Source organism: Trichechus manatus, unplaced genomic scaffold, assembly GCF_000243295.1.
Source record: "Trichechus manatus latirostris isolate Lorelei unplaced genomic scaffold, TriManLat1.0 scaffold00032, whole genome shotgun sequence".
NCBI classification, from domain to species: Eukaryota; Metazoa; Chordata; class Mammalia; order Sirenia; family Trichechidae; genus Trichechus; species Trichechus manatus.
The window spans coordinates 12561439-12575449 of NW_004443968.1; the positions used below are offsets into that span (position 1 = coordinate 12561439).

General features: G+C 41.2%; 1 protein-coding gene across 1 annotated transcript in view; it reads right to left on the reverse strand.

Moving 5' to 3' along the window:
• The window catches only part of ERAP1 (endoplasmic reticulum aminopeptidase 1), a 33959-nt gene extending 20264 nt beyond the window's left edge, over positions 1-13695 (reverse strand). Inside the window, exons 1-7 of the mRNA XM_023730129.1 lie at positions 13594-13695; positions 6276-6822; positions 4571-4709; positions 3106-3240; positions 2118-2238; positions 1164-1318; positions 697-810 (exon numbers count right to left, since the gene is read on the reverse strand). Coding sequence (XP_023585897.1) covers positions 697-810; positions 1164-1318; positions 2118-2238; positions 3106-3240; positions 4571-4709; positions 6276-6802 — 1191 coding nt within the window. The 5' untranslated portion in view covers positions 6803-6822; positions 13594-13695. The remainder of the gene's footprint in view (positions 1-696; positions 811-1163; positions 1319-2117; positions 2239-3105; positions 3241-4570; positions 4710-6275; positions 6823-13593) is intronic.
• Between the last annotated feature and the right edge of the window lie 316 nt (positions 13696-14011).

The following is a 14011-nucleotide window of genomic DNA, read 5'->3' on the forward strand; positions in this document are numbered from 1 at the left end:
AGAACTGACTTGATTGCAGTGGGTTTGGTTTTCTGGGGTAGTGTAATGATAATGTGAACATTATAACTAGAGCTATATATGATTAAGTTATGTTTCCTAGAAGATGAAAACAAGAAATGAATACGCAGAAATGCAAGTGTTGTAGTAAGGTAAAGGATTGTTTTTTACATACATTAAGTTTCCTTTTAATTTTGCTACATGTGATTTTCACAAGTTAAGCTCGTAATTTTTAAAATAAACATTGATTCCAAAGCATTTTTTTTTGGTGACCCATGAGTCTAGGTTCATACGCAATCAAATTTGCAGTTAACTATAATTCATTTGATTTGACAAGTAAGATCCTATTGAGATAAGAGTGATCTGTACCTAATATTATGCAATGAATAACCTGAAGGTTGAGGGAATGATACAGAGCAAGCACGCTATCCTTTCTATTTCCTTAATATTAAAAGAACACAAAACTTTACACTTAATTTTATAACAATTGTAGATTCACAACCCAGTCTGGAAATAAGTCTTTATGATATACCTCAAAAGTTCATTAGCATTTTTAAACCATATCTAAAGCTACAAGGAAGTTATTAATTAAATCATTCTGTGAACTCTGTAATCAAAGATGAGTAAATATTTTCTGGCAACACTGAACAAAACAACAGGCTAACTTAAAATATAAATAAATAAATAAAGACTTCTTACAACTTTCAGCTCTGGATGGGTCACCCTGACAGACACATACTCCATAAACTTGGCAAATCCCTCATTTAGCCAAAGATCATTCCACCATTCCATGGTGACCAGGTTCCCAAACCACTGAAAGGAAAACAACACTCTGATTATTCTCACAACTCTATGGAGACTGGATTATCTACACAGCCATAAACATGAGGTATTCAGAAGGAAATAGAGTTTAGATGTCTAATGTCAGTTTATGAATGTTAACATATATTTATAGTACTGGTATTTTATTAAAGTACAAAGAAAAGCCCTTCAATATGTATTATAAAACATGAAACCTAAACCTATTAAAGGAATAATTTTCCCTATGAGAAAACAGACAAAGTAAAAAATGATCAACACAATATATGAAGAGCCTCAAATGTTCCATAAAAGCAGTATAAATGTAATTTCAATACCCCTTTTAAAAGTGTGACTGGCATCTATACCTGGTGGGCAAGTTCATGGGACACAGTCATCGTGATGCCAAGCTTACTCGATGCAGAAGACTTTTCCGCATCAAACAATAAAGCAGATTCTCTATATGTCGTCAGTCCCCAGTTTTCCATCGCACCAGACTGAAAGTCAGGAATAGCAGCAAGATCTTGGGAAAAAAGAATAAAAATACATTACCAATTTCTAAACTAGCCCAAACACATTAACCCTCAGAATGGATGGGACTCAGGACCAAAAGAAAAGCTAAGCTGCCAGTGCAGAATCATGGAATTCTAGACTGAAGAGCCAAAGGTTCCCTTTCACGATGGAGGAAAGGGACTCAGTGACTCACTCAGAGTCACTCTGCTGCTGTGAGATGAAGCCACATTTGGGCTGTGGCCCTACTGACTCCATTTCTAACTTTCTGCTGAGGAGTCTGAGGACTGAATAACCTTAACAAATACCTCAACAATCTACTGTATTTTGAATTCCACAGGCCCACACATACCTAAAAACCTAAACATAATCATTATAAATATTCATTTAAGAAAGAAAATATAGATTCTCTTATGCTATGTAAATTTATTCATTCAAAAAAAAAAATGTATTGAGCACCCTCTATATTTCTACCAAGCATGTGCCAATAATGAAAAAATACATCTTCTGCCCACTGCATCTGCCCACTAATATAGTTGGATTTATCTTTTAAGTTGGAGAGTAAAATTGTCCCCATGCCATTTGCCCCAAGAACTTCTTTTACTACCTGCTTTTACTGTCTATAGAAGTTTATTGCATAGATTGGGATGAGGAGATACTCAGAAGGAGCAACCTGATGTCTAGCATTGGCTGGGGTTTTTATGACTTGAGGGGCTGCTGCAATTAACTATGGGGGAGCCAATTATGAGGATATAATCTATGACCAGAGTCATCAAATGCCACAATTTCTAGTATCTGGGCAAAATGTCTACCTTGTTTGGGTAAGGGATATGGAATGCTGAAATAATCGTCATAAAATTCTAGAAGAGTCACGGCGGCATCCAGTGCATACTCAGTCTGATTTATCTTGTCTTGCACAGCATATACAGAAACCTGAGGAGAGGAACAAGAAAGGCATCTGAATACTGTGGCGACTTCCCTCCACAACTGTGAGAAGACTGACGTTCAGTCTGAAGCCTCAGAGGGATATGTCTGCCAGTATTAAGGGATACACTTGGGAGTTCCATTTCCTGTAGAAATCCAGACTGTACCTGATCAACCATTCTTCTGAAAACAAACATTGTATAACATATACAGAAAATATCTTTTAAAATGTTTTCATGAGGTGGCAAAAAATAAATAAGTAAATAAGGAAGACTTAGAGGCCAAACAAAATGACAGCTGGTTGCTCTCTTACTTCGTTCCCACAGCCAGAAATCCCCTGCTCAGATAATCAGTGACATTCACTTCCAAAGTGTAGAACGTTATAGCCAGAAACAACCTTATAAATCATCACAGGATTTACTCTAATTTCTAAATTTTAAAGACAACCCATTGCCGTCAAGTCAATCCCAACTCATAGCGACAATATAGGGCAGAGCAGAACTTCCCGATAGGGTTTCCAAGGAGCAGCTGGTGGATTCAAACTATGCATCTCTTGCTTAGCAGCCCAGTTCTTAACCACTGTGCCATTAGGGCTCCAAATTTTACAGAAGCGCAAGCTAAGTTCAGAGGAGGTAGCCCCAAGGTCAGAGAGCAGGTTAGTGGTGGAGCAAAGACTATGAGTCAGGCCAGGCGATGTTTTTGTTACGAGAACATCACTGTGAAATACAGCCTCTGGGACAATAAGGTCACCACCCATCCCAGTTTGCCCGAGACTGAGAGGGTTCCCAAGATGTGAGACTTTTCCATTTTAAAATCAAGACAGTCCCAGGCAAACCAGGACAAGATGATCAACCAATGTAATAATCGCAGGTTCACCTTGACTCCGCTCTTGGTCATCTTGCTGACAGACTTAAAATCTGAAACAATGAAGGCCACCAGGTAGGTGCTCATCTTCACAGTGACATCAAAATGGTCTTCTATGAGTCCTTCAGCAATAGTCACAGATTTTACCTGAAATTAGAATAACTCAAATTATCAAACAGTCCAGTTATCCAATACATTGAAAACACTTTATAAAGAGAAAACTTCCTAATTACCAGACATAATATTAAAAATATACGGCGTGATATTTATATAATTATTTTAAATTTTCTCTTTCCAATATCTATGGCTGATATTAAGATCAAATTATTCTACTCAATTTTTTTTATTGACATATAACTCACACACCATAAAATTCACCATTTTAAAGTGTACAATTCAGTGGTTTTTAGTATATTCGCCAAGTTGTACAACCATCACCACTCAATTTCTTTTAAATATTTCAGATGATAATAAAGTGACTCATATTCTGAACTTTTGGCTAGCAGCTGAACTCTTTAACCACTACTCCACCAGGGTTTCCATATCTGATACAAAGCAAAACTGAGCCTCCTGGTTTTGCAAAGATGTGATCTACTTGTCTAGAGAAGCAGGTCCGAGAATTATCTGCAAATGCAAATCAAGTCTGTGTTCTAAACTAGGCTAATACATAACCCGGCAGAACCGAAAAAGAGCTTCCGTTTTCCTGTAAAATCAAAAGCAACGTATGCTTGTGTCTGACCCTGCAAAGTCTCTTCCAAACTCTGATTTGCTTCATTGCAATCAGCTTTTAAGTGCAATCAGGGAGCAGCCTTGCAGGGTAAGGCGAGGGTGATAGGGGTAGAATTTAAGAGGTCTGTTCCCAAAGGAGAAAATCGAGTGCCTCAGCAGACAGAAAACACTGAAGAAGGACCATGGAATAAAGACCAGCCAGAACTAGCCTGGGGAAAACCAGGATAATATGCATTTTTCCTGTAATCTCATTGCCACCTCTATTCCTATGCCTTCCTCCTTCTTCTTAATACTCTCCAGCTACGGTGCCTGCTTGCCACCCTGACTGATAACCAACCTAGGTTTGCTCCTGAAGGACCCCAAATTACCTCTTCTTTTTAAGTGCCTTTTACCCACCCTCAGGAATCCCTGGGTGGCACAAACGGTTAAACACTTATTAGCACTGATGATCTGGAATGTCACTCTTCATGATATCCTGAATCTGATCTGTTTCCCTCTGAATCCTGCCCTTTTTTTTTTTTTTTTTTTTTTTTTTTTGTGAGGGAGGGGGAGTTTCTTTCTTTGACTTAAAATAAATAGTGGATTAAAACAAAAGTATAGGTTGGAAAAAGAAAGGTTAGCAACTACCTGTCAGGAAGTAAATCAATCAAAACAGGTGGCCCCAATGTGAACTGTCACTAGGGTAATGAAAGTCACAGCAAATCAGTAGATATTTCATATGAATGGAAATACAGGACTTGAGGCTTACCAAAGGCATATTGGAGATGGCGAGGTGTCTTGGTTCCCTTCTGATCTTGATTGAGAAACTCGCTTTCAAGGCAGGCTCATCAAAGCAGGGAAAGGCCATTCGAGCTGCAGTAGGTTCAAACTGCGTTGATGCAAGTACCCTAAAATTGTGACCAGTGAAATAAAAATCCAGCGTGAAGCACCAGGGACTGACTCTAAAACAGCTTTTCTTTTTTTTTTAATTCCTAAAGTTACCATAAGATTGATGGATTTCACTACTAAAAAAAAATAATCTTTTATATGGCAAACGCTATTATAAACCAAGTAAAAAAGACAACTAAGAAGGTGAAAAAAGCATATTTGACAAAGGGGTTAGTAGCCTTAATAGATAATGAGCTCTTAAAAATTAGTAAAAAAAAAAACACAGGTGGAATACAGGGAAAGATCATAAGCAGGCAATTTACAAAAGAAGAATCAACAAATAGCCAATAAACCAAAAAAAAAAAAATCAAACCTGTTGCCGTCGAGTCGATTCTGATTCATAGCAACCCTACAGGACAGAGTAGAACTGCCCTATAGGGTTTCCAAGGAGCAGCTGGTGGATTCGAACCACCGACCTTTTGGTTAGCAGCCATAGCACACTGCGACGCTTAACCACTGCACCACCTGGGCTCCACAAATAGCCAGTACAGAAAACAAAAGCTGCACAAGTTCCTTAATAGTTAAAGTAATGTAAATCAAGGGGATAAATCATTTGTTGGGCTTTTAGCTCTTTTTAGTTGCCAAGGATTGGTTCGGGATGAGGAGATGTGGCAAATGTGTAGACACTGTGACTTTGCAATTTTACTTCTAAGCATTTATTCTAAAAAAATGATTTAATAAATTATGCAAAGGTACAATTACAAAGATGTTCATCAAAGGGTTGTGGCTGATACTGACAGTTGGAAACAACCTAATTTCTATCTATGAGAGATTAGTTAAATAAATCAATGCACAAATGTAAATCATTAAAATATGGATGCAATTGATAGCCATCAACATAAAACATCTCCCCTGTATATTATATAAAAACTTCCCTGTAAATCAGAAAATATAATTCCATTTACATAAAATAATGTGTATGTATATCCAGAGAGAAGTCTGGAAGGATTTTCCTGTAAAACAGAAGTAGTGATTATTTCTGGGGTTATGGTTGGGATAAATTTTATTTTATTTTATTTTTTTTCATTCTTTTTGGTAGCATCTGACTTTTCTACCTCTAAAAAATACTGTGGAATCAGAAAAATAAGTTTGTATAATCTACAAATAAACTTTGATTTTAAAATTTACAGTAAAATCTCCCAAAGAGAGTTACCTCCTTAAGAACAGAACCAAAACAAGGTAGGTGGGGATCCTTAAAAAAGTTTTCACTGAGAGAAAAAAAAAAAATGTTCTAATAGGCCAAGAGAATTAAAACCATTTATTATATCTCAGAAATATAACTAAATAAACAAACAGGTATTTATTCAGATAGAACTGGAAGGAAAATTGGTTAAAAGAAGATTAAGAAATGAGAATAGGAAATGAAGGGGAAAAATATCGGCCATTTTTAACTCTATAAAGAAGATGCAAAAGCAAAGAAAGGGTTCAGTGATAAAGAGGGTCTTAAAGGATGGTCCACCTGAAAAAGTGACTTCAGTGTGGGCAGCACTTGAAGCTTAAAAAAAAAAAAAAAAGAAAAGCATTACCTCACTTCCCCTTTCTTGGTTCTGTAGGTGCTTTTATAAAAGCCATGGAAACTCTCAGAAAGGTTGCCAGCATAGTCAATGACAACTGTGTATGGGACCCCAACAAGGAGGGGCTCGGGAGCCAGAAGTGCGATTTGCTCGTGAGGCGTGTATTCCAGGACCCTCAGTGGATCTTCAGACTGCCCCTCTCCAGCCCCTTTCTTGAGGGTCACCTTAGATATCTGCAGATGGTGACTATGCAGGATGATGGTACTGGTGGGCTGGCTGGCTGTGATTTCTACCTTGGTGGTTCCCGAGAAAGTCAGAGTGGTGAGATTTGCATGGATCATGAGATCGTAATGAACTGGGATGACATGCTCAGGAAGTCGCACTTTATTCCAAGGAAATGGTGCCCCATTACTAGCTTCTGGAGCTGTAGTGTCACTACTCTGGCACCATGAAGGAGCTGACACAATCAAGAGAGTCACCAGTGAGAAAAGCAGAAATGACATAGTTGCAAGTGGCCATTGGAAGGACAGAGACACCATCTTCTTCTTGCTCAAAATACCTAGTGGAACAAACGTTTAAAAGAAAAAAAAAATTAAGTTATTAAAATGCTATTTAAACAGCTTAATTTCAAAATTTATCCACCCAGAATTAATATAGGTATGTATTTCCATAAATACTAGGTCTTTTCCTGAAAGCAAAATTGCCTTCCCTGTGTTACAGATTCATAGAAGAAAAACCTTTACGGCTGACAACAATCATTTGTTTTTGTTGTTAATGTTAGCTGCCGTTGAGTAGGCTCCTGACTCACAGCGACCCCATGCACAACAGAATGAAAGGCTGCCCAGTCTTACGTCATCCCCGATTGATTACAGATCAGACCATTGTGATCCGTAGGGTTTTCACTGGCTGACTTTTGGAAGTAGATTGTCAGGCCTTTCTTCCTAGTCTATTTTAGTCTAGAAATTCCGCTGAAACCTGTTTAGCATCATAGTAATATGTACGCCACCAATGACAGAGAGGTGGTGGCTACGCATGAGGTGTATTGGTTGGGAATCAAACCCAGGTGAGCTCAGGTAATCGGCTCTAATTCCCTCAAGCTCTGACCAGGTAAGAAAAGTAGCAAGGCTACAATGTGAAACCCTCAAACTGATATGATCCCTTAGATTCTCCTTCTGTGAGATGTTAGTGGTTCTCAACTCTGGTTACATATTAACATCACCTAGAAAGCTTTTTTTTAGAGCCCTGCTGGCACAGTGGTTAAGCGTTTGGCTGCTAACCAAAAGGTCTGCAGTTCAAACCCACCAGCCACTCCTTGGAAACCCTATGGGGCAGTTCTACTCTGTCCTACAGGGTCGCTATGAGGCAGAATCAACCCGACAGCAATGGTTTAGAAAGCTTTTCAAAACTATTAATGCCTGGATCCCTACTGAGAACAGTTAAGCTGGTGATAAGGTCAGGGCATCAGATTTTTTTAAAAAACATCCCAGATATTTTATTAAGGAGTCAGCATTGAGAACCTCCTACATAATCTTTGTCTCCATGAGCTGGAATCCACAATGGCAATGGGTTTGGTTTTGGTTCAACCCTGCTCTTATCCTTTGAACATTATGTGGTGGGGTACTAGTTCAAGGCAATAACTGATGTGCTCTTCCCAACCCCTCACTCTCCATCCTACCCTCTTCCAAACACACAGTTAAAGCTACCTATCTCCCCCCACCAGGTGGATCTGGAAGCTAAACAGAAAGGAGAGTAATCCAGTATAGAGAAAGTCAACTGCTGAGACACCACAATACCAATTCAAAAGGCACAATGCAGATGAGGCAGAAAGGAGACTGGAGCAGGGAGAACAGGTTTTGTTTTGTTTTGTCTAGGAGCCAACTCAAGAACGTCTCCAGATACAGAGGAGTAGAGCAATCTGGAGGAGAATGAAGCTTAAACATCAGTGTGGTAAGGAGCTCCTGCCCTACCTCCTAAGGCAGAATCCTAGGGCAGGATAATGGTTTTCCCCTGAAGTTAGGGGCCACAGAGTAAATGGAACCTGTGTCCTGCTTCCATCTGTAATTTCTGATGGCAGCAGATTATTGGGTGCGCTCTGTGTCCAAGATAGCAGAGAGGGCAGTGGAGATGGCAGGTTCAGGCATGCGAGGACTCTGAAAGTCCCGAGTTTTATCCAACAGCCCGGGAGAAGATCTAAAAATTCCAACTGGTTCTGAGCTGACAGCAAGACCTGTGGGCTGTTGAGGGGTTTGTGGTGAGAGCTCGCATTAAACACTTTGTAAAGTTGAGTCCAGACAGGGCCAAAGAGAACATGGCTGTAACTCAAGGACAACGCAGTGCCAGGAAACCAAAATGGAACATGTAATACTGACAGCATAAATATCAGAATTTATTCACCCACAGTTAATAGATAAATGAGGTAAACTTCCATAAGCACTAGGTCTTTACTGAAAGGAAAAATTACCTACCTTGTTATTATTGTTATTATTGATTTAAGTAGTAGGAAGAAGTTTACAAATAGTAACAGTAATTTTGTGCTCCACTAAGTTTTGTTCTCTACTGAATTCTTGGCAGAATTCTATCTTAGAACTTGTAATACCATATTGAACTTGTTTGTTTACATGTCTGTTTCTCTTTACTAAGTTTTTAATCAGCCCAAGGCAGGGACTGTGCCTTATTGGACTGGTACATGGTAAACACTCACTGAATGTTTGAAATTAAAGGATTGAAATGAAGTCCCCTCCCTTAAGCCACCAGACTAAGCAATTTCCCTAAAACAGCTCTTCAAAAGATTTCGTCCACCTCAGACTTCTTGGCCAGGCAACCAAGGCCCTCTGTGTCTGGCAATGTGGGAAACCAAGGCTCGGCTCCAGCCTTATCTCCCATAAAACCCTACAGGTGTCCTAGAATCCAACTATGAGTTTTGGTTGTTTGCAGAATATGCCCAGTACTTTCCTCCCTCCAAGTCTCTGCTCAAGGTTTCCCTCCACCTCAACAGCTTTCACCCATCTTTCAAGGCCCAACTTAAGTGAGACATCCCAGAGAACCCATCCCTGTACATTCTAGGTACAAGTGACTTCTTCCTTTGAAACTCACAGCACTTCCTTAGTTCCTCTCATGGCATTTTACCACATGCTGACTTATAAAATTATTACTGATGCACCTGTAACATCCTTCTTGTAACATTATAAGCTCCTTGAAAACAAGAATAGTATATTTATCTCTGTATTTCCCATAGCACCTAGAAATACATCATGTACATATTACGGGCTTGATATAAACTCGTGAAGTGAATTAAGGATTTCACCAATGACTGTTCTCTTGTGAAGCCCAAGCAACAGGCTATAGCCAAGGATTCTACAATCATGTTCTAGTGTTTGGCTCTTCCCCTGAAAAATCAGCTCTATTTGGCTGGCTTCACTTCTAATATTAAGTGTTCCATTTTTGAAACACAGCATTTCATGGTTCTGGCTGGTCTTAGAGAGTCAGTTTTTATTAACAATTCTCTAATACGGATGCAGCTCAAATGAAGGCTCTCAAAAACAGTAGTCTATTCAATATAAGCAGCCCCTTCCCAAAAAGAGTGCAATTCTTTTTGAAGTAAAACTCCACACACAGAGGGACAGAAGCCAAGAAAGGAAAAGAAGGAATATAAATTAAGCTCCTATTAAGTTTTAAGCATTGTGTCAGGTACTTTACACACATTATCTCTCTCCAGTAACCTATTATTTCCACTTTGAGGTGAAGAGACTGAAGCAAAAAAACTCATGTAACTTAGCTAAGTTCACAGCTAGTTGGAATGGAATCCAGGTCTCTTTGCTTCTTCCATTTCCACAAATTCTCTTCTTCAGCCTTTGTGTTTTTACTTTCTAATTTCGTATGTGACACTCTACTCATTTTTCCTTTGCACATTATGAAGTCTCACAATGTACATTGTTTTATTTAAGAACCCAAGGTAGTCTCTGTGTGGTTCAAAAAATAGAGATATAAATAGATATGTGTTTGTATGCGTGTATATATATATGTGTGTGTGTTTGTGTGTATATATAAAAAGATACATATATATAAAGAAAACATACATATATATATAATCATTGCATCAATTCCAACTCATGGAGACCCCATGTGTTTCAGAACAGAACAGCTCCATAGGATTGTCTTGGCTGTAATCTTTATGGAAACAGATCATCAAGCCTTTCTTCTACAGCACCGCTGAGTGGGTTTGAACCACCAACCTTCTAGTTAACAGTTCGGGGCAAACCATTTGCACTCCCCAGGGACAGGTGTGTGTGTGTGTGTGTGTGTGTGCATGTGTGTGTGTATGTATGTACGTATGTATGTGTATGTATACACACACACACACACACACATATATATGCATAGTTAAAACCAATAACTAGTTGCCATCATGTTTATTTCAACTCATGGTTACCCCATTGTATCAGAGTAGAACTCTGCACCATAGGGTTTTCAATGACTGATTTTTCAGTAGATTGCCAGCCCTTTCTTCTGAAGTGCCTCTGGGTAGTCTCGAACTACCAACCTTTTGGTTAGCTGCCAAGCACCTTAATGATTTGCACCACCCAGGGACCATATACATACATTCAGAAAACTGGCTTTGAGTCCTTGTTGTCACCTACTGTGTGACCTTGAGCAAGCTATTTAACGCCAGCTTCATTGTCTTTACATGTAAAGTGAGATATAATAATAATACCTTTCTCATAGGGTTGTTGTGAGGATTAAATGAGTTAAAATATTTTCAATCAATCATTCCTCAAATATTTATTGAGAGCCTATTATGTGCCCTGGTGGTGCAGCGGTTAAGAGTGCTATGGCTGCTAATCAAAAAGGTCGGCAGTTCAAATCCACTAGCCGCTCCTTGAAAACCCTATGGAGCAGTTCTACTCTGTCCTATAGGGTCGCTATAAGTCGGAATCGACTCGACGGCGATGAGTTTGGTTTTTTGGTTTTTATTATGTGCCGGGCATTTCACTGGGCACTAGCATTACAAAACAACATAAAGTCTTTATCTCAAAGAGCTTACACGGTTGGAAGAAAGGTGGGGAAATAGATTTTTAATAAGTTTACTATATATATATATATATAGTTACAAACTGAGTTAAGGGATATAAAGGAAAAAAATACACACATACTAAGAGAGAATAACAGAGCAGAATGATTTACATTCAGGGCTCTCTAAGGAAATTTTAGTTAAGTCTAAACTATAAGTCTAAATTATAGCTAAGTCTAAGAAAGGCGTGACAAGGAAGAGTGGTCCAGACAGAGGAGCAGCAAGCATTGCAGAGGCTCAGAGGTATGAAGGCCAGTGAGCCCAAAGCACAGCACACAGCGGGGACAAGGTGAGTCTGGAGAGGTGAGCATTGGTAACCAAATAGCCTTGAAGGCATGTTAAGGATTTTGGATCTCATCCTAAGTGCAATGAGAAGCCACTGGAAAGATTTTGAGCTAGGAAGACTTGTGATCCAGCTCGGGTTTTAAGACATCATCCTGGTTACTGTGTGGAATGTGGAGGACTGGAAGAGAGCAAGAGGGAAGGCCAGGAGACCAGTTAGGAAGTTCCTGAAGTAGTCTAGACAAGGTAGGCAAGTAGCTTGTTCTGGCATGGTGTCAACAGAGAGAGAAAATGATGGATTCACATCTGTATTTAGGGTGGACTGGAAATAAGGAGTGAGGGAGAGGGCGGTATCAGGGAGAGCTCCCAGGTTTCTAAAATGAATGTCTGGGTAGTCAGAGCTGCCCTTTACAGAGCTGGAGACGGCTAGAGGAGGAACAGGCTTAAAAGGAGGAGGGGAAATTCAGAGCCCATTTTTTAATATGTTTAATTTGAGATGTCTATGAGACATCCAAGGGGAAATATCCAGCAGGCAATCAAATACACAGGATTAGAGCAGAGATAAAGCTGTAAAAGGACTTTCCTGTACCTGACTATATTCCTTTAAATATTTAAAAAGTCTTTTCTTTTGGTATCTGATCATACAAAAACATCTTCCACAGTCAATGTTGTCAACAAAAGTGCAGCAGGCTCTGTTACCTAACGTTACTTTCCAATCAGGAATAGTTAAAAATATATTTTAGAAGCCTTATTTACATGCTTTTGGTGAGTCTGAATTTTGACTCACCCCGGAAGTCAGGGGCAACTGGACAGGCTATTTCACCCTTTTATTTGGTCACTACGGAAAGTGAGGAGTCCCTGGGTGATACAAACAGTTAACACACTCTCTGCTGCTACCCAAAAGGTTGGAGGTTCTCGTCCATCCAGAGGCACCATCGAAATAAGGCCTGGCGATCTACTTCTAAAAAATCAGCCATTGAAAACCCTATGGAGCAATTTTACTGACACACATGGGGTCACCATGAGTCAGAATCAACTTTATGGCAACTGGTTTTCTGTTGTTGTTTGTTTGTTTCAAACTTTTCTATGCAGGTTAATGTCCACCTGAAAATGTGCACAAATTTTTATTTTTCAATTGTTGACCACATCCTGAGTTGAAAGCAAATACTCTGGGCATTTAATAGAAAACAGCATTTCTTTCTGAACCTGGCCTGCACAAAGAAGCTCCAAGAAAAGGATAAGGAGGTGTCAGCTCTTCCCCTTCCTCTAATGAAATTAACCTGGAGGCCCACTTGGCGATTGAGGCACCCAGGCAGAAAACTCGGCTCAAACGCTAGCTTAATCTGAATAAAACCCGCCTAGAGCCAGATGTGAAGTGGGCAGAAACAGTTGATTGGTGGCAAGAAATACAGAAGCACAGATGGTATCGACCCATTGGACACACACAGGCATGGATTCCAAAACACCGCCCTAACCGTCCCCCCCACCCCCCAGCCAGTAGTTAACCCAAAGCCTCCTTCATTTCTCCGGCAACTATCAGGTAGGTGCCCACCCTGGTGAACAAAGGTCTAACCCCGTCGTCCGCTGCGTCCCCCTCCATTTGGCCCCACTCCGGAGTCGGGGTGAACCCGCCGCTGGCGTGAATCCCGCCACGAGCCGGAGCGCAGAGGAGGCGCCCGCCTGCAAAGAAGTGGCGGGGCCCGGGGAGCGTACAGAGCAGGCGCGTCCGCCGTGCGTCCCCTGCCTTCTCCCAAGGACGAGTGGACGGGTGGCCGGCCGCCGACTCCGCCGCCCTGTCCGCGGACTCGGGCCCAGGGCGCCCCACCGCATGCCTCGTACCACGTCGCAGCCCCCTCGCCTTTTCCGCCCCAGGTCCTCGGCCCTCCATAGCGGGCGCAGGGATAATACGAAAGCCGCGCGCGCCTCCAGCCTCGCAGCCCCTTCCCCCGGGGGGACGGACTGGGAAGGGGCGCGCTGTACCTGGGGGTCTGGAACCGGAGCCGGCTCAGCCTCGCGACACCTTTGCCTGCCTTGCCCGCCGGGAGACCGAAAGTGAAAGTGGAACCGGGGAGCATCAGGCGGGCCCGGGAGGAGTGCGCCGACCCGAGCCCTCGCGGCTAGCACGGGGGACCCTCGGCTGAGGCTGGAGCCTTGGGACGGGAAACCCACCCGGGAGTGGGCAGAGCGAGGGAAGCCGCTTTTCCCAAGACAGGGATTCTTAAATGAGTGTGAAGTCACGGGGAGGGAATGCAGGTGGATGAGGCAGAGAGAAGCACCCCTTTCTGAACGTGGATTATTTTATATGTGTGTCCTCTTTTCAGGTACTTTTTCTTTGGTTAGCCATTAACAGCCTAGGAACTTGGGGCGTACAGGAGAGGTCGGAAAGTCTGAGAGAAGA